This window comes from Parasteatoda tepidariorum, chromosome 8 (genome assembly GCF_043381705.1).
Source record: "Parasteatoda tepidariorum isolate YZ-2023 chromosome 8, CAS_Ptep_4.0, whole genome shotgun sequence".
NCBI lineage: Eukaryota > Metazoa > Arthropoda > Arachnida > Araneae > Theridiidae > Parasteatoda > Parasteatoda tepidariorum.
In genome coordinates, this window is record NC_092211.1 from 44,464,890 (window position 1) to 44,485,717 (window position 20,828).

The 20,828-nt window shown below is 31.1% G+C and overlaps 1 protein-coding gene across 1 annotated transcript; it reads right to left on the reverse strand.

Annotated features, from left to right (window-relative positions):
- Nucleotides 1–1,695: 1,695 nt before the first annotated feature.
- LOC107451932 (cathepsin L-like peptidase) lies at nt 1,696–16,836 on the reverse strand. The gene is made up of 9 exons (XM_021148422.3): nt 16,594–16,836; nt 14,989–15,093; nt 11,475–11,624; nt 10,213–10,368; nt 7,976–8,093; nt 7,186–7,286; nt 5,825–5,985; nt 5,628–5,744; nt 1,696–1,984 (listed from the first exon to the last, which is right to left on the reverse strand). Exons 2-9 carry the CDS (start codon nt 15,085–15,087, stop codon nt 1,885–1,887), a joined length of 1,002 nt encoding a protein of 333 aa, XP_021004081.1. The 5' UTR covers nt 15,088–15,093; nt 16,594–16,836; the 3' UTR covers nt 1,696–1,884.
- Between the last annotated feature and the right edge of the window lie 3,992 nt (nt 16,837–20,828).

Here is a 20,828-nt window from a genome sequence, read left to right on the forward strand (position 1 = left end):
CATAAATCTAACAGTTAAGTTTAACCGTTGAGTGACTCGCGAATTGACTGCTGAAGACAAGAGCAAGAGAAAAGCGGCCTGTTTGGTTCTGCTCAGAGATCAAAGAAAAGAGGACGTTCTGGACAGAATTGTGACCTGTGATGAAAAATGGGTATACTACAACAATACTAGCCGTAGAGGAGGGTGGTCAGCATCCGGGGAATCAGCAAGTTCGGTTGCAAGACGAACGCTAACTAACAAGAAGGTCCTTCTCCGTATCTGGTGGGATTGTCGTGGAATTATCTACAAGGAGTACCTTAAAAGCGGGTAGGCTATCAACAGTACAATATACAGCAATATGCTAATCAAAGTTAGCGATGCGATTCGCGAAAAACGAGAAAACGAGCTCAGAAGGAAGGTGATTCTCTTTCATCAAGATAACGCTTGGCCACATGTTAGTGCAATGACCGGCATGACGCTCCACACGTTAGAGTGGGATTTGATGCAACATCCACCATACAGCACAGACATGGCGCCTTCGGATTACTATCTGTTTTCAAATCTGCAGCTGCATCTTGATGGCACAATCTTCCGTTCAAATGACGAGGTCATAAATGAGGTCGATTGCTTTCTCTACTCGCGCACCCCCCAGTTCTTCGCAGAAGGGAATGAAAAGTTGCCAAAACGTTGGCAGACTATTGTTGATTTGAATGGAGATAACTATTCTCATTAGCTTTGCTGATTTTGTATGTGTTTGTCATTTTTCAGGATTTTTTTTTTTTGGCGGAAAACTTTTTACTCAACCCGATATATAAGTAAAATACAAATATTTATGTCTTACTATAAACATTCGTATAATTCTATATGTGGAGGAGTATGTGTGAAAGTTAAGCCCAGCTGGCGTTAGGGATTAAAATTCTTCGTAAAGCTTCCGGGTTATAACTTCAGATTTACTTTTACGCTTAAATTGAAAAAAGAGCGCTATCTAATTTTATTATACTTGTAGTGTTTGCAATATAAAGCGTTCATCTAATTTAACTTTCAACGACACTAGCAACAAACGGATTCAGAAAACTCCACAAGCTGGCTATGATGCCACTCAAAAAATATCAAAGGGTGATATTTTAATAAATATGGCCAAATATGGGATAAAACTCAAAACACAGCAAACCTCACGCTTTATTTATGTTGTGATATTATTTTTTTCAAATTTATTTACGGCTCATGACCATTCAGAATTTTAAGATTACAAAAAACTTTCAGGAATGGTAAAATTATGGGTAAATTTGAATACAAATCACTATAATAAAACTTCCTAGAATATGAAGCCTGTTAACACAAAGCCTAGTAAACATAACATAAGCGGAGGGATACATCGGAAGTTTTCTACTATATTTCTTCCGGTTTTAGAAAGTTTGTTATTGTTTAAATTCAGTCAACTATCCATGTATGTTTATAAAAATAAAAATTTTTTTCTTGCTATCGAATCAATATTTTTTTAAATCATACTCTTTTTAGTATCCAAAATTTCTTATAGTTTTTTTTTAAAAAAACAAAACGAAACAACAACTAACTATTCCTTTGGTTTTAAAAATTATTGTTATTCCTTTAGTTTTAAAAATAGGATATTTATTTCTGAGATTTTTCTACAAACAAATAATATATTCTAATTAACTCTAATTTTGTAATTAGAAATGAGTAAGACACAGGAAGCAAAAAAAAAAAAAAAGAAATATATCCTTTTTATTTATATTTTGGCATATTTTATTTACAATGAATTGCATGAAATGCTTCTAATAAATAATACAACATATAATGCATTGTATTGAACAATAAAATGTAGTGAAAATGATTTTATGTATATAAATAAATAAATATGTAATTGAAAATGCATTTTCAAGTTCTTCAAACTAAAGGATAGCTAGCAAAAGTAGCTATGCCACACTGATTATCCTTGTTCCTTGACATTTTAATATAACCATTCATACCATAAGATAATCCCCAACTGTAAATGAAAAGAAAGAAATATTACGAATACTTTTATATGTGCAGGTTCTTATGTGCAGGATTCTATTATGTACAGGGTGTTTAGTAATCTCTTTCTTTAATATTTATAGAATCATTGTCAAAAATGAAGTTAAAACTATTTTACTTTATCAACGCGTGGAACTAACTATTCAACTCCATGGTCTTGAAATTTTGGACCCAACCCAGAAAACAAAAGAACTCCTGGATTATGAGTAGAGCAATACACTCCTAAACGATAAATCAACATCGGGATCACAAATTAATATCCATATGAAAAATAAGCAGAGAGAAAAACTTCTTTAATCAAACAAATTACAATTGCAGAAGGCGGTTTAGCAAAATAATAAAACCCGTTAGATTGCTTATTGCAATTTAAAGGCGTTATAATAATCATCTTTCAACCTCTCTTTGTTTCCTCTAGTAAACAAATGGTTTTGATATTTTATACCACCCGTCCTCTTTAACAGTAATTTGTCTGATTTCGTAAACTTTTTTTTAAAATTTTATTTTCTCGATTAAATATAAATTTGCAAACTCCAATGTTTTTACTTTTTTGTCTCAATTTTTGACAAAGATTTTAAAAGTATATATTGAAGGTGGTAACTACGAAACACTTTTTTTAAATTTTATTTAGGGTAAACCAACTAGTGAAGGAACACTACCCAGTGAAGGAACATTTCATATATATTGGTTAAAAAAAAGAATATGAAAGTCTTTCTGTAGATTGATTGGTAGCAATAGCTTACTGCCTAACAATAGGAAGTCATCTAGCAATATTTTGGATTACCTGGTCACATAGACTTGTCTGGAAAAGTTTTTAAATTTGTTATTAATTCTGCAACACCTTGTTTCTTTGAAAAAATTATAAGGTGAGTGTTTGTATTTATATGTTTGAAGTGGAATTAATTGTAATAGTTTTATTTTTCTCACTGTGAAAATAAGAATTCAAAATATAGTTATTGAAGTTACAATTTATTTTTCTTAAGCATCATAGCATAATCAAGTACTGAGATAAGGGATTGTTTATTCACTGGATCATCAAACGATGAAAAACCAGTAAAGGAACAAGTGTTTCTTTACTGGGTTTTTTCTAAGTTAATGAAAATGAAAGAAAAACTTTAATTTTCTTGTACCTTTAGTGATGTTTTGCATCAAAAGTATGTTAAAAATACAAAAAACAACTTCTAACCAGAGAAGAAACAGGCATGTTCCTTTACTGGGCATAGATTTCCCAGTGAATGAACAGTATATGCTAATATGTTGACACTTTACTTTTCAATTCATGATCACAAATATTTGTATGGCATATTTGTATGGCATATAAATTCATAAAGAGCATATTAAAAAATAACCAAAATTAAGTGTTCTTTTACTGGGAAATTTTGTGCTCCTTCACTGGTAAGAGCTGTTCCTTCACTTGGTCTTCTTACTACTTGTTATTTGAACCTCCAAAACTTTAAAACAATATTATGCAAGTTCTCTACAATTTTTTTACATAATTTGCAATTAGTAGCAAATATGTTGACACTGTCATTTAACTAAAATTATGAATTTTGAAATTAATATGATTTTTTAAAAGGCAAGCGAAGCTTAAGTGTTCTTTCACTGGTTAGTTTACCATCTTAATGAGACAGAACTGCCATCACGTTGCTTCCGTTTAAACTAAATTGTTCTTTTTTTCCACGAGAAAGTAATGTTTGTTAGTAAATCCTGATTTATAGTTAAGTTTTGCTTTTTTGTTCATAATTTAAGAACGAAAAAAAAGGCTCAGCTTTCTAGATTAAAACTCTGAAAAAAATCATTTTTTTCTTTTAATTTGGTTGCTTTGCTGTGATATCATAAAATTTATGCAAAGCTATTTTTAAAAGCAACAGACTGATATAATTTCATCAATTTCAGTATAATGACGAAATAAATGCGTCAAACAGCTTTTATCAATTGTCTCATTGACCTAAAGGAGCTTATAATAAACTTAGCATCATTTCCTTGCAAACGCTTTTTCAACAACTAAAAAATATTTGTAACTTTAAAACTGTTAAGAAAGTTAATACCTATAGCCGTAAAACTGTATACACTATGTTTGAACAGATAATTAATAAATAAAATGGCACAAAAGATTAGGGCATATAACATCCTTTTTCTTTTAATAGTTACATGCATATATGGCAACGTTGCTTTTAAAAAGTAACGAGTAAAAGTACAAGTATTTTTAAAAAAAGTAACGAGTATTAAGTAAAAAGTTCTTATTTTAAAAAGTAACGAGTAAAAAGTACAAGTAAAAGTACAAGTACTAAACAAAAAAAGTAACGATTTAAAAGTACATTTTTAGGAAATCGAAAATTCAAAGTAACTTAAAATTTTATTGAATAATATTCTTATGTTCTTTAATGTTTTTGCAAAATTGTTGTTATTTATTTAATTATTCTTAATTTTGAAAGTTATGGACATTAATTTACTTTTAAATTCGGAGGAATATTATAATATAATTTTATGATATAATCGTATAATATAATTTTAAAATCAAATATAATTTTTATATCAAACTTTTTATGGATTTGCACGAAAAAGAAATTTTATCTATTGATTTTAATTTTTAGTTTATTATTTTTATTTATTTAAATTACCATTGATTTAAAATTGTTTTACTCTATAGAAACGCGTTTTAAAAGCACAAACATAAACAAAGCAAACACGGGGTTTCAGATAGCTTTGTGATCTTTGAGCTAGTAAAAAATAATTGAATGTGCAGTATAAGTTGAAACAGAACAGTCTACAGTTTTATTTGTAACAATGGCTAATGCTGAAGTCATGCGAGAAAATCATTTTCCGAACATTTCTGCCTAACGGAATAATTAAAATTTGTAAACGAATTTTAGTATCAGCGGCTAAATTAATACCTTCGAGTTTTCAAGAGTTAAAATAGTAATTATAATAGTTTTCAGTAGCACAAATAGTTCTGAAGTTCTTAGAGATTTGACTGGGCGTTGTTTGACAAGGTCGGGCATAAACATAATTTTAGTAAAAAATGTACTAGGTAAAAATGTATTTAGTAAAAAATGTATTAAGACAAAAATGTATTATTAGTGAGTTCAAAAAGAAAATTGAAAAACGTAATAACAAAATCCAACATTTTTTATTTAAAATGTATTAAATAAATGCATAAAACTCGAAAATGAATGAAAATAACTTGCTAATTAATATTTTTATTCATTTTGCAAAATAATTGCATTTTGACAGCATTTTTTTTAAATTTTTTTTTTAGAAAGCTTACCGAGTTTTAGAAAAAAGTAACGATTTCATTCGACATTTCCTTTACAAATACTTGTACTTTTTCCCCAAAAAAGTAACGAAAGTACAAGTAAAAGTACTAAATTTAAAAAGTAACGAAGTACAAGTAAAAGTACGTACTTTTTACTTGTACCGGCGGTACAAGTAACGAAAGTAAAAGTACTGCCATATATGGTTGCATACAAGCTAATGTTAATTACTCATGAATACATTCAGTACTTGCTTATTCACTTTAACATGGCTTAAATATGTTTTAATCGATCAATTTTTCAATACCTCTTTCATAAACTTATCTAAATAACCGAACTCTACTCACTATAAAGTTTAATTACCTGTTTTTGACTAGCCAGTAGTCTACTCCATTTTCGCTTCCGTATCCTACTACTAATACTGCATGTGTAAGATCGTAGAGTTTGTTTTTACAATCAGGTTGGTCATAAATACCACTTCTGAAATACGAAGAAATGCATAAGATTTTTTTAAATGTAAGTCTTACTTCCATGAAGAATAAAAGAATAAAGGGACATACCGGTATGTATGAAATTCTTCATGATGCGCATTGATGCCAACTGAAATAGGTCCGACAGTTGCAACAGCTTGTCTTAAAGCTTCTTCATCTCCGGTAGGAATATCTACATGTCCGGTACATGTAGCTCCAATGTATTCTTTTTTAAAAATGCAGGAACCAACCTGAAATGAGAGAAGATATGTAATACAGAGTTGGGAAAATTGAAATAATATAAATTTTTTAACCTATATGCTTCTAAATAACAGTTTTGATGTATGATCCTGAAATCTATTTTTCAGTTTAATGGAATTTTATTTACGCCTTAAATGAACTTGGAAATGTTGTTCATCTGTTTACCACATTTTGTAAACAAAATAATATTAGGCATATTTGCTAATACCTGCAAGTTTTAAAAATATAAAAACTGTTTCCAATGCAAACTAATACGTTTTTAAGATTATCGTTATATAGTGTAAACAAGTAAAATTACTTTCTAATAATTACCGCCTATTGTGGTCGCCATTTTTTTCAAGTACATTATCCTTTTCATTACCTCGGTCCACATATGCGGATCCTCGATTCTTAACTTCTAAGAACATGCTATAAGAAAAAAATTATTTTACCCTCGCTGAAACATTCGTGGACGTTTAAACTTCATAGTAGGTAATTATAACTGTTCTTCATAGCAATTATAACTGAAATCTCATAGTAATTATAACTTTCAGGGAATTCCAAGAGACTCAGAAAATTTAAGTTATTTGGGTAGAATTCTCACATAAATGGAAGCGATTTTCGAAAACATGGCACGAAATCCACGTGCTCTAAAACAATAGTAGTTTTTTATATTGCATGATTTAGTTAATCTGAAACGAATTTTTTTCCCATTTAGTAGTTCTGTGATTTACATGAAGCTTTAAAATTTATATTTACTTAATATATAAAAACAATAAAGTCAAGAACATGTAGGTTCACGTATGTGCACCTCGGTATGGTATGGCGAAATTTATGACAGCGTAGTAGTCAAAAGAAATCTCATAGTATTATGAAATCTATATAAGATATATCTATTTAGATTATACACCCCAGACTACCCTTACTACCTGCTCCTATTCCTGAAACCCCAGTTGTAATTTTTTTAAAAATAACAAAAAGCATTCTTTCCCCTTGATCTTCAATGATGAATGAGAAGCAATCATGGGGGTTTTTAAGGGAAGCACACAGGAGGCGGAGCTCCCTAATACATAAAAAAATTTAATAGAGAAAAAAAAATTATTCCTTGAAGAATTTAAAATGGTTTTTCCCTTTAAATTGAATTTCCAATTATCTACCGATGCAAGAAATTTTAACTATCTACGATATTAAGTATTTAATATCGTACTTACCTTATTTTTGTATTCGTATGACTCTTCTGTGTCAATACCCTGATTTCCTTTTACGTATTCAAATGCTGGATCCATAAATCCTCCACCACAACCATCGTTTTCTACAAAGAAAAATATTATACTGTATTCGATTTCACTCTTGAAAACATCTAGTTTTAATTAAGAATTTAAGCTTTGCTTCTTTTTTAGTTTATTTTTGAGCATCTTTATGATCGAATAAAATATAAGACCGGCTAATCGAGGGTTAATCACCAATCACAGCTTATATACTCGAAATTATGCGCTTTTCACATTCCTTACATGCTTGTAGAGTTTCTACTTAATACACTCTTCAGTTTATAAAATTGTAGTACTAGAATACGAGACTCTCTCAAGCTCTGCTCCGTTAGATTTAAAGATGACTGTTCAACTCTGCTGGTAATTGTAGAACTATTCAATTCTGACACTAGATAGCACCAATAGATTCATAAGCCTCGTGCCATCAGATGTAGTGGATGAGTATTCAACTCTGACTATCTAGTGGGTGATTATTTAGTGGATGATAATTGTAGTACTATTCAACTCTGACACTAGATAGCATCAATATATCCGTAAGCCTCGTGCCATCAGATTCAGTGGATGACTATTTAATTCTAACTATCTAGTGGATGACTATTTAGTTGATGATGATTGTAGAATTATTCAATTCTGACACTAAATAGCACCACTAGATCCAGAACTAGTCTAACGGTAGATGTTTATTACAATAATTGTTATAAAAACTAGTTTTTATAACAATAATTTTACTTACCTTTTACACAATCTATTAGATTTTGTTCGCTCAGAGATGCAAGTTTTCCAGTTTTTCTCATATTTTGACCTTCTAAGGCACCTGTTGAAGAAAATGCCCAACATGCTCCACAATCTTCCTATAAAATACATTACAATGACAATCAATAACAGGGTGTTCTGTAGAGACCACCCTTAATGCGTGCTTTTAAATTCCTTAAAAAAAGCAAAAAAAGAAAAAAAAACGTTTTCAAACGTTCCTTAACAAAAACGTTATGAAATCTTATGCATCACAGAATAGGAGGGAAAGCATTTAACTTAACTTTTAAAAAAACGTAGCTTTTTATTTTATCTTATGAACTTTTTATTTTATTGAACAGTCGATCCAATTCTGACTTTACGACTATCAATGTTCAACTCCGTAGCCTTGTAATTTTGAACACAAGGGAGCTCCTGGATCAAGTATTGGGACGTTCTAGCATTCGTTGAATACTTTTGGATGGAATTAACCCGCATTTGTGTTACATAGAGGAACAAACCTACAAAATTCTCCCACGGTTAGCCCGACGGCAGGGGGATTCTAACCAATGATCCGTCTACCACTGAGAATATTTTACACAAGCATTGTGGTTACTGCGAGACTGGAGCAGAATTCTCTTGACCAGCCACCTTTGGGATTCGAATCTGAGTCACTTCATTTGAAGGTGAACGCTCTATCACCTGAGCCACCATGGTTCTTTAACGTAACTTAAAAATGTAGATTATTCTATCATTGCTTTTAAAGTAAAGTTTCAAACTGATTCGTTAGCTCGACGTACTTTAGTTACACAATAGGCTCATTCATTGAATATGAAATTCAGAACTTCATGAAATAAGACTCAGGAAAAGGCGATAGTTGAAATTTTGAATAAAACAGTTTGTTTAAGTAATCAATTTAATCTCTCTGGAGCATAAAATCTGTTTTAGACGTAGCATTATAACTTCAAATTTTCTTAAATCCAAGGAACTACGCAGAGATTTTATGGATATTAATTCTCTCTCAAATTGGCTGAAAATTTAAAGTACTGTAGTTCGAAACATTCTGATCAAAAGTTCTCATTGGCGCTCATATCAAAAATTGATAGTTTTTGAGATACGAAGCCTCAAACCACAAATAGTAATTCTCAATTCTTCATTGCCGTCACGATATTAGCATTAACTAAGGACATTGAAAAAAGAAACTTTTAAATAAGCAGTGATAATTTTATTAAGTAATGAAAAAGCCAGTAGCGCGTCAGAATGTCCAACGCTAAGTGAGTTCTTAGCATTCACCTAAGCCAATGCCAGAGATGCCAACTTCCTCCGGACAGATGATAAGCATTTTCGAGAGGTAGTTTATTAATTGGGATTCCTGGTCTAATTAAATTCAATTTATTAGGTTTTTATCCACCACTATATCTGAGTAATTCGAAGGCTTATATAATTCGCCACTATATTGTAGTTACGTCATGCTAAACCTTTTAAAAAGTAAGCAAAATTAGTAAAATATTTGCAAATTTTAGTGAGTAGTTACTTACCGTTTTTTAAATTATTTCGGCGTGTCTGGAGCAGTTGGCATCTCTGCAATGCAGCATGCTTCAAGCACCTTTCACAACATCGACCGTTGCCGTATGTTTGAAACTCCGTATCTCGAAAAGTATCTCTTTTTGGACTTTGTGTCAATGAAAACTTATGCTCTCAGAATGTTTTATATTATTTTTTTCATTTCCAATGAGCTGCACAATCGGTCTTGCCGATAAGCAGACCTAGTGCGTTCTCCAGAGGTGGTATCCACTCTTTAAGGACCACCACAATGGGTGAGATACCGTTGGTCATGTTAATTTGGACGTCTAGTTTCTGCCACACTAGATGGCAGCACCGAGACTCTATTTGGATGCTAAAGTGCACTAGAAATTTAATTTTGCCTAAAATGCCAAGAGCCAATAAGGCACTCCAGGAATCTTTTACATGCCGCATAATCATACGACTTGGCCGCTGAGGATTTTCTGCATCCCGAAAATCCGGATGACTTGTTTCCGGATCCAGAAAATCCGGATTACATTATAAGATATTAAATTTTCAGCCGATTTGACACAGAATTAATTTCCATAAGATTTATGCGGGTTCCTTTTGTTCTTATACAGCAATCGATTTGTTTTAAAAATAAACTGTAAAACTTTAATGACGTGTTTCCATTTAGTCCATAAACATTTGAGTATGGAAGAAAAAAAAAATACCAACCTGGTCTTTGACTTTTGTTACAAGACCCTCTTTCCTCCAGTCAACTTCTGCAGGAACATCAGCATCCTTCAGAGGAATCCATTCTGATACGTTTTTATGATGCCCTTCATCGCTCACTTTGAAACCATTCAGAGATTGCATATATTCTTCGTGACTCTGTTCAAAACAATGATTTTTCCCAATTATTGAACTGTTCGATTTTAAAAATCTAACACTTAATTTAAAAACAACTAAGGTTAACGCTTCCCAAGTCAAAATTCCTGATGACCCAATCAAAACATCTTGATAGTTTATGTTGGTTTCTGTACAATTCATGATGGTCCAATCAAAACATTTTGATGGTTTATGTAGGTTTCAGTGTGATTCATGATGGTCCAACATTATTTGATGGTTGTCATCATCCAACTTTTACATTATGCTTTCATGGTTTTTGATATGCATGCAAATTATCATCATTCCATGATGGAAAATGATACTTTAATACTATGATGGTTAACCCTCAAGCGAAGTTTGATTCTCATGAACCAACAATCTATAATGATCCGTGATGGTCCATGATGGATTTTGATTTTTAAATTTTAAATTAGCAATGGAGGTAAATGAAAATTTGTTACGAAAAGTTTCTCCCATGGTATGGCGACCTCTATACTTTTTGGTATGGGATTCATAATCACATCTCAATATGAACGTGGTCCTGTTGGTTGCTATCTGTAGCTGATTGATTATTAATGGATTATAAGTGGAAAGGTATGTGAGTAACGTCAGCTTTGACATCTCCATATCAACATCAATTTTCATAATAACTTTTTTCACTGAATCAAAGCTTAATGCGAAATATGCAAATTGAGAACCCGATTAGCGCGATGAACATGAACCTGTTACTGCAATTGAAATGTCGAATAATATTATTTCTGAATTTCAAAATCTATTCGATTTTTTTTAACCGAAATTATTTTTAAAATTGAAAAATTAACTATTGAATTAGTTAAGATTTATGTTGCCAAATGGAAATCATGAACCGTATCGTTCAAAAAGTCACCAGCCGAGCGATTGTTTACAATTTGAAAGTTGAAACAATTCAGAGCCCGTTCCGTTAGGTCCCGTGTCTAAGAATCCTCCCATTGTTTCACTTTTGGCACTTTTCTTTGCGCTCACATTTTCATGTGTGAATTTCAGTTTATAAATTACGTAAAAATGTCAAAACAACGATGTTAATGAAACTAAAATCAATTAGTTTCAAATAAATGTTTAAAAAAATTTACCAAATCTGAATATTTGTTGACTCCTCTTGTAAACGAGTGTATTCCCAAGTCTGCTCTAAGGTTATGTTTTACAATATCAGCAATCCTCTCTTCCCATATCAATCGTCTTTGTACTTCTTCTAGCCCAACATACGTCTTTCCAAACAGTTCCTAGAATAAACATTAAAAAAAAAAATACTATTTTTTGTTTGGTTAAATACAGGAGGCCGAGAAATATTCTAGATACATTCTGAATAATCATCTTAAATTTTTATCTACCACCAAAATTTGCATTTTTTTGTTAAGTATTGATTCAAGCGCAGAAAAGTTAACTGATTGATCCCACCCACCCATTCCAGAAGAAGACGCCTTCAGAGACGGACGTGCCTTGCGAGTTCTCCGAGTCGGGGGTTCGGTCGTTACCCAGCGGGATAATCAACGATGAGTTCCTGCAGCCTGTCGTCACCACCTCATGGCCTCGGCGGTGTTTCCTTCCTCCCTTCGTGAGCGTTTGATGCAAGCCTGATGACTGCAGTACTTCTGCGACGTCGATCACTAATCAATGTTTGAAAGACAGAACATCAAGATGAAATAGTTTTCAAATCCAGCCAACGTGAACACACCGTGCGGCAGTGGTAAATTGTTTAGCTTCGACGTACGGGAACATGATGATTGCTTTGACCTTTCGTTACTAGCATCTAGGACCTGTCCCATCAGACTGTTAATGGCGGCCATTTGCGTTTGAAACCGACTGGTTGAAGCATGTTTCACAAGTAGGAGTCTGGCTTTACTAACCTCTACTGTCCTTCGGGTCCTCGCCCAGTTTAGTTACTAGCGGAGACTGGAGATGCTAATTATCTAATCGAGATAAGTAATCTTAAAAACAGCGAGACGTTTTCTTCAAGCAAAGCACAGTGGACTTCATTTTTGTTGATTACTCTCAACTCGTTTTCAAGTAATCTCACAGCTTTTCCTCACCATGGCAATGAGCCAACCCCCATCTCATATTTAGTTTTTATGCTCCTGACCTCAGTGTTCCACCTCATCGATCCTCATCTCATGATGAAGGGGTAAAGGGCCATCTCGTCCTCAGGCACCCCGACCATCCAACAAGACAAGATAAGAAAAGTTTATTGTGTTCTCCATTTTGCTGCTCCATCGCTGGTACCAAAAGTAAAAAACTAACATTATCTAGGTTTTTTAAGGCACAGGAATGGATCCATCATCCAACAGACATGAATCCATCCACATTTTCCCGTTATGTCTACTTGGAGATAAAGATTTGTGTAGAACCTCCTAAATTTATGTATTTCTGAGAAAGCTTCTTGTGCAAGAAATGAGGCAAAATATCAGCAGGCTCCATCGCACAGTAAACCATAGCTGAAAATTTGGCGGCTCTTTTGTAGCTTACTATGAACTAGGGACAAATCTTAGGAAATAAAGTTTTGAAAATTTCTTATACATTTGTTTTCTATCTGGGAACTGAAGACAAAAAGAAGTCTTTCTTCGGGTGGAATGATTTGAATCCAATACTTAACATATCAACTCTGTTTTCGAAACTTTTGTCTGTCAGAAAACATTGAGGTAAATTTCTCTTTGAAAAAGATATTTCGAGATTTTTTAAAACAGCATGAGTCATTATGTACCAACAAATATGTTTTATTTTTTTAAAATTATTTCTGCTACAAAACTGTAAAAAATTCCTGACGAAATTCCGGTATAAAGTGTCAGCACTTTGGATGCATCATCCGCAAAATCCATTTTACCGTCAAATCCACTTTTACCATATTATATTTTACTATAATTTTAAAAGTGATATATTTTTAATTAAAAATATTCAGTTACATTACTGTAATTATTTCTGTAACAATTACGGCACATCCGATTTTTTGTTCCGTAGCATGTTCCGGTAAAAGGGGATTTTACAGTAATTTCATCCGAATTTTTTGCAGTGTTGATAAGTGAAAATATTTTGATAAGAAATTAACGAGTGCTTCGATTAGATACAATTTATAATAATAAGAATAAATAAATATTTTTTCAACTGTACTTAAATATATTTTTGCTCAATTTACCCCCTATAATAAAACGTTTTCAAAAAATTTCAAAAATACCCTGATTATAAGGGTAACTTTACCCATAGTGTTTTTGAATTTTTACTGTAAGAGTAAGTAATAAAAATATATTTAAACATACAATAGATAATTTTTTTTAGTAAAAAACGTAGCCAAGTTTTTTAGTAAAAAGTAAACCCAAGAGCTATTTATTTACTCTCTCTTTCTCTCTCTCACTGATGGAGAATTACACTGAATTTTTACTCGACACTTAATTTAGGGTTTACGACTGCTAATGTTCAACTCCGTAGCCTTGAAATTTCGAACCCAATCCAGAAGACAAGGGAACTCCCAACGAAAATTAGATAGATCCATTTACAACATGTGCGCAATACTCTGAATACTCGTAAGTAAGGAAACGATGCAGTCAACTTCCGCCACTAAAAAGCGTACATCTGTACTGGATGTACTGGATTCAATACGATTTAGTATTTATTTTAAATACTAATTTAAATAAAAACATTTACATAAGCATTCATTGACAGAGAAGTACATTGCATTTTTATTAGACGTTTAACGACACTATTTTAAATACTAATATTTACTTCAAATACTAACTTAATTTTTTAGAGTACTCTGTCCGGGTACTCCAGGTTATACACAATTTGTAGTGCACACCTCTTACGTATCTTTCTTTATAATCCTTAATTGCGGAACTGTTATTGAGACTTCCAGACACTATAGCACATGGCTTTTTTTTACATTTGGATAATACTTTTATTAATCTTACAATGAAACAATTAAAATAGAAAGGTATTATTTTAAACAACAGTGCTAGCACTCCTTTGCCCCGCAGTGGACTGATCGTTAAGACACGGTTCCCAGCAGATCACCGAAGTCAAGCATCACTGGCTGCGGTCAGTGTGCGGGTGGGTGACCACTTGGATCAGTCTGCGTAGGGACCGAGGGTGTGCGGTATTGGTCCTCCTTAAACTTTTGTACCGTAAAGTGCTCGACTTCGCGTGCAGGTCGTTGGACTACCGAAGCGGGGGTGCCATCCCCTCTGCAGAGGATCAAAATTGTGATGGCTTGTCTTCGGATCATCCTCAGTGATGCTTCCCAGACCGTCGCCAATAGCCCATAGTGCAGCTCTAGTGCGACGTAAATTAACTACAACTACAACAACAAGCTAGTACCCTTTTAGTAATTACACACGTAATTCTTTTATCTAAAATGTTTAACTTGTTTTTTGTTAAGTTTTTCTTAAACAAAACAATCAAATTTGATTTGTTATATGTAAATTTCTATCATTGTGTTCCAAATCATCGGTTCAATAGCCCAAATAAGTTCATTTGTGACAGTTCAAGAAGCGGTACAAAGTTATTTGCAAATTACAAACTCATATTGGCTTTTTACTACAATTATTTTAATAATTATAACACCTACAGGGAATTTGTAAGGTGTGAAAAAATAATTATTACCTTGTATAGATTCCAGTGTTCATTCAGTTCAGCTTTGAATGGAAATGATAAGCACATAGCTGTAGCTATGCATGAGGTAAGTAGAATAAAAAATTTCATTTTAACCTAAATCGAATGAAAATAGAACAGAAAATCAACTGACAATAATATACATTTTTGATTGATTATTAGTTTCAAAAACTGGCTTCATATAAAGAGATTTAAAAGTATGAATCCAGGGAAAAAATAAGAAGTCAAAGGTTATTATGCTTAGATGAAACTCTGATTGCTGTGGTAGGTAAGCTTATTATTCCAAGTCTAAATCTTTCGTTAATATTTTGAATAATAATAAGTATGATATTAATTTTTAAAAAAATTTTGTGCTTTACGTATTTCAAGCAGACAAAAAAGGAGAAAACATTTTTTTTCGTCAGACCAAAAGTCAAAAACATACGCATCACTTAAAAAGATGTGTGTTTGCGTGCATGGGGGGGGGGGATTTCGCATAAATAGAAGTTCATGATGTTAGTGATGCTATAAGTTTTTCGGTCAGACAAAAATATAAATATTTTTTCTCATTTTTGTCTACTTGAAGAGCAGCATTTAAAATATTTTTTTAAATTTATTATTTTCTACATTTTAGTCATGTTGTTTACGTCGGAAAGTGGTTGAAATTTCATTTAGCTGTTAATTTTGCTTGAACTATTTAAGATCTTGATTTTTATAAACGATAATTTTTTAAGCGATAATCTGGTGGTATATTCTGCTTGCCGCGATCTTATGTAGTTTTTCTTATTAGAATTTGCTTTGTCACCTAACACAGAGCTTCTGCCAACATTTTAGAGCCTTCGTTAATCTTATATCGGTCGAAAATTTTATTGACGATAAATGTTTTTTAGCGATAATGTCGCAACAAATTTTTCCTGTTGTGGGCAGGAAAAAATGTAAACTTGTATTGTTGTATAGCACAGAACTCCAGTTAAAACTTGACTGCTCTAACTATTTTTAAACAAGCTTGAAATTTGACAGACGATAAACTGCATTTGACGATAGTATCTCAATAAATCCTGTTTATATCGGTCAAGAAACGATTAAAACTTGCATTGTTCCAAACGTAAGAATTGCACAAACGTGTTCTCAATCGCGGAGTTCCAAGTAGAGATATGAGGGATCTTGCTAGTTAGAAAGTAGTTGAAATTTGGATTGCAGGATTTCATCATTACAAACTCTAAAACAGTTAATACGAATGTAATAATAAATAAAACATAAAATATAAACAAACGTAGTAATCAACTGATAATTTTCTAAGAATTAAAATTTTATACTATGTCAAGAATACTGCTGAAGTATGAGTATTCATAAAGTTGCATAAAGTTGTGTAAAATTGCATGAATATTCTTGCGCAGAATATCTACAAATAAATTCTCGGTTACCAAAGTAGCGAGACTGACGCTAAACGTGTTGAGCACCTTTTGCGCCATGAACCATTATTTAACGTACAGTATCATTATTATATACAGTTTCTTTACAAGTTTAGAAAATTCAAATCTATTTATGAAAATAAATAATTCTTAAAACAGCAGAGGTGCAAAATTGGAAATAAAAACAGTTACAAAATTAACGTACCTGTAGTCCTTTTTTTTTCGAATAGGAGAAATAAATTAGAGACAATGGGATGCAAGTAGAGTGAAATAATTCTCTTTACGTTAATTCATATTTATAAGCATTAAAATATTGCAAAGACAAGAATAAATGAAATAAGTATTCCTTATCGGTGACGTCTAATCTCTCACTTGACAAAAATTCTCGTGAATAATTTAGTCACGAGATTACAGTTATTCGGAACTTTCTCTCTCATTTGATTTACATTTTTGGAAAGTAATATCAGCACACAATACTGAATAAGTTGTACAACCTCACGTGTATTGAATAATTCCATTGATAAAATAATACTCGAGTGCTAAAAAACAATAATACGAGATACGGGTGTTAGATAATAGATCGCCTTCAGACGTTTTGTAACTTTGTAGGCAACGTTAAGTTTGATAACAAAATTACACTTCTGAGAATGATTTTAAACAACATCATGAAATAAACTATCTTATCATCAGGTGGAAATTAATGTAATTTCAAATTGACTTTTATTTATTTGGAAAGATTAAAAGTAGCAAATGTTTATTGGAACCATTTGGTAATTTGATTAAATAATATTGGCTAAAGAGAATAAAGAATTAAAGTAGTAAGTTCCATTAAATTTGATTTAACTTATTCGGTATAGTTAAAAATAACAAGTATTTGATTGGAACCCATTAGAAATTTGCTTAAACAGTATTGGTTAAAGAGAATAATGTAGTACTAATATTGAATATAGTAGTATATATATATAGTATAATGTAGAATAATATGTAATAATGATATGTAGAAGTACGATCATGTGTATTAAAGTAGTTGTACATCAAATAATAGACTTTAAACGTAACAATTATCAGTTTAATTACTTTTTGATAAACCTGTAAATTTTCAAATGTTATTGGAATTAATACTGGATAAACTTGTAATCTTTCAACTATTATTGAAATTAATGGCAGATAAACCTGTGAATTGTTATTTGTTTTTGAAATTAATGCCTTTAAATTTTCCATTATTATTGGAATAAATACGAAATGCTTATAGATAACTATATTTTTGTATGCCATTGATAACTTTAGGTAATATACAGGTATATGTAATATTTAGGTATATGTATATTTAGATTATATCTAGGTTATATTTTAGTAGCAAATTTGACGTCTTATCTTAGGTCTTATGAGAATGGTTTTAAATACTAATATGCACAGAGAAATAAATTCTGGTAAAATTACCGTACTGCATGGTTTCATGATATAATTGCTAAATTTTACTACATTTATAAAACAATATTTTATTGTTAACTTTACTAAAATCATTACTAAAGCTTTTCAGTTAAAATTGCTGAGATTTTCGGTTTTCCCATGGTGTCAGAAACATATAGTAAATTTTACCATATTCTGGTAGTTTTGACCATACTTTTGAAGTTTATCATTGTATGTTATATATTATCGTTTTTAATTTATTTTTCCTAACTTAATTAAGAAAATTCAGGCATTTTTTTCGAAACATTTCTTCCAGTAGAGTAAGGGTTTTAAAAATTTTTTTGTATATATTCAATTTATGAAAAAATTAAAAATAATTATCAACCAATGTTCTTTTTAAAACAATTCAAAAATTTAATATTTTTAAGAAAGTAAGGTTCTTAATTTTAGTATAAATTTCAAATTTTTTAATTAAATTAAAAAAAATTTAGTATTGCTTTATATCTGAACAAAATTTTGCCCTTATAAAGTTTTTATCCAAATATTTTTAAAAAGTAAAAAAAAAAAATGGGTATTATTAATTTGAATCAAAATATTTCAATTTAATAAGAATATATTCAAATTTGCCAATGAAAACTTTTTTATTAACTCTAACAGCAATTTAAAGTGGCTAGTTGTAAATCATTTATTGTGAAGTCATTTATTGTAAAAAAATATATTGTACATTCTAAAATCATTTATCGAGAAAAATGTATTTACCTTGTAAATTAAAGATTAGTTTTCAAGGTATTTGGCAGCTATTAATATCTTATCATCCTTACAATTTAAGTTCAAATTGAAATAAAAAGTTAGTTAATATTTGAAGTTGAATGAAATATACTATTTCGTTTTAAAAGTATAAGAAAACCGACATTTTTGATAATTACGAGAATAAAAACCAGAAGCACCTTGAAAACGAGAATTTTTTAATTGAAAACAGTTGACAATAAAATTTGATAAAAAAAAGTCTTGGTTGAAAGGAATGATGATAAGATAAGGTAACGTAGGGTAAAATAGTCATACATCATATCAAAACTTGTAAATTTTAAATAATCATTCCGCTTAATTTTGATGTAACAGCTGGTAGTTACAACATTATAAAATTATTAATGATACCATCATTTTAGTGTTAAAGGAAAAGAATGTTTTTTGTTTGTTTGTTCCCTATTTTCTCATTCTTACATTTATTGAACTTTTTATTGAACTTTTTTTATTGAACTTTACTTCAATATTCCATCACACGGATGAAAGAAATAATTTAATACGTTTGTCAAGATTATTTTCATTCAACATTTAGTCTTTATTGATTATAAATAATATTTTATGATAAGTTTCGTTAAATTAGAGTGGAATAGTGTAGCGTAAAACTTAAGGATACATGGTTGCTTTTTAATTATTTGCGCTTCGTTAAACAAGCAAGACGAAACATTAGAATATGCTAGAAAATTTTATTTTAAACTAAAAAAGTTCGATTTTTGTTTAAATTAAGGAGAATTGAAAAAAATCTTGAAACTGCAATTAGTCCTATACACTGAGAAAAAAATTATGGTCAAAACTACCAGAATATGGTAAAACTTACCGTGTTTCCGGCTCTATGGGAACATTAAGCGGCAAGGTAATTTTTACCGAAGCTCTTTGCTAATGATTTTGGTAAAATTAACAATAAAATATAGTTTTAGAATATATGAGGAAATTTTGCAAATTAGATGAAATTTAGTAATTTTTAATGATACTTTAGAGCATGGCATAAAAACCATTTATTCGGTTACATTTATTTTTCGATTTTGTATTTTATACTAAATGTGTGGTATTAAAAACAGGTATTTCCGGTAAAAAGATGCCTTAACAGATGGAAAAATTACCAAATGAATTATCTAAATACCATATAGTTTAGTTTTTATAACCAGAATTATGTTTTTCTTGCCAGAAATGTCATTACCATACAGTACGGTAACTTTACCAGATTAATTTTCTCTGCATGTGTGGAAAGGTGGAGAATTTCCTGTTTTAATTTCTGCAATAAAAATGCTTTTATAATAATTACAAAGGTTTATAATTTTTACTTCTTCAATTATATTAATAAAAAATTCTTAAAAACTTTTTCTGAAAAATAGAAATGTTGCAAACTAATTTAGCAATTAAATTAAATTCTCTAAATGTAAAATGATGGGTTTTCAAAGACACTGTAAAAAAAAATAGAAATAAATAAATTGTGTAAACAAAAAAAATGTTCTAAGTTAAGAAAGTCTATTTTTATGACAATTTAACCCGTCTAACCTTTTTTACGAGTACTATATTTTCTTAAGTAAGGGCCGTTTTGTTGTTTGTATACTAATTGGTGACTCGTTAGTCGCAACTAGTACTTGCGTCGTGTCCTGTTATTTCTAGGAGACAACTGTGCTCAGTCACAGTTGTTTAGGCAACCTGTACTGTCATTTCTGTGTCTTTAAAATACTCAAGTTTAACAAATCACCTGCCGCGTATGAGGTACGGTCAGTAATGTGTTTTTAGTCGGCAAAAAACCTGTCTGCTGCATGCTTTCACCGGCAGATTTAAGAAGTTTACGAACCTTCTTACTGGCATGCTGACAGGAAATTTTGCTTCTTCATGCCAATGACTCTCTCCACAGCTCAGTTCCGAGATTTATTGGACTCTAATGGCTGGGAAGTTTTGGACCACCCCTCAATACAGTCCAGACCTTGCGCTAAGGGATTTTCCCTTTTCCGTTGTTTTGGTGGCAACCAGTGCAACAATGACGTAAAAACGGTCATGACGTCTTTGTTAGCGGAACAGTCGGCAAGTTACTATGAAGAGGATATTCTAAATCTTATTGTAAAGTATAATTAGTGTTTAAGCAAACTTGGCAACTATTTTGAAAGAAAAAAGAGAAACGTATGTTGAATTAAAAAATAAATTTGCTTCATGAAAATTTTCTTTCGTTTGGTTTTTATTTTCAAATGACCCTTACTTAAAAAACAGCCCTCGCATAAA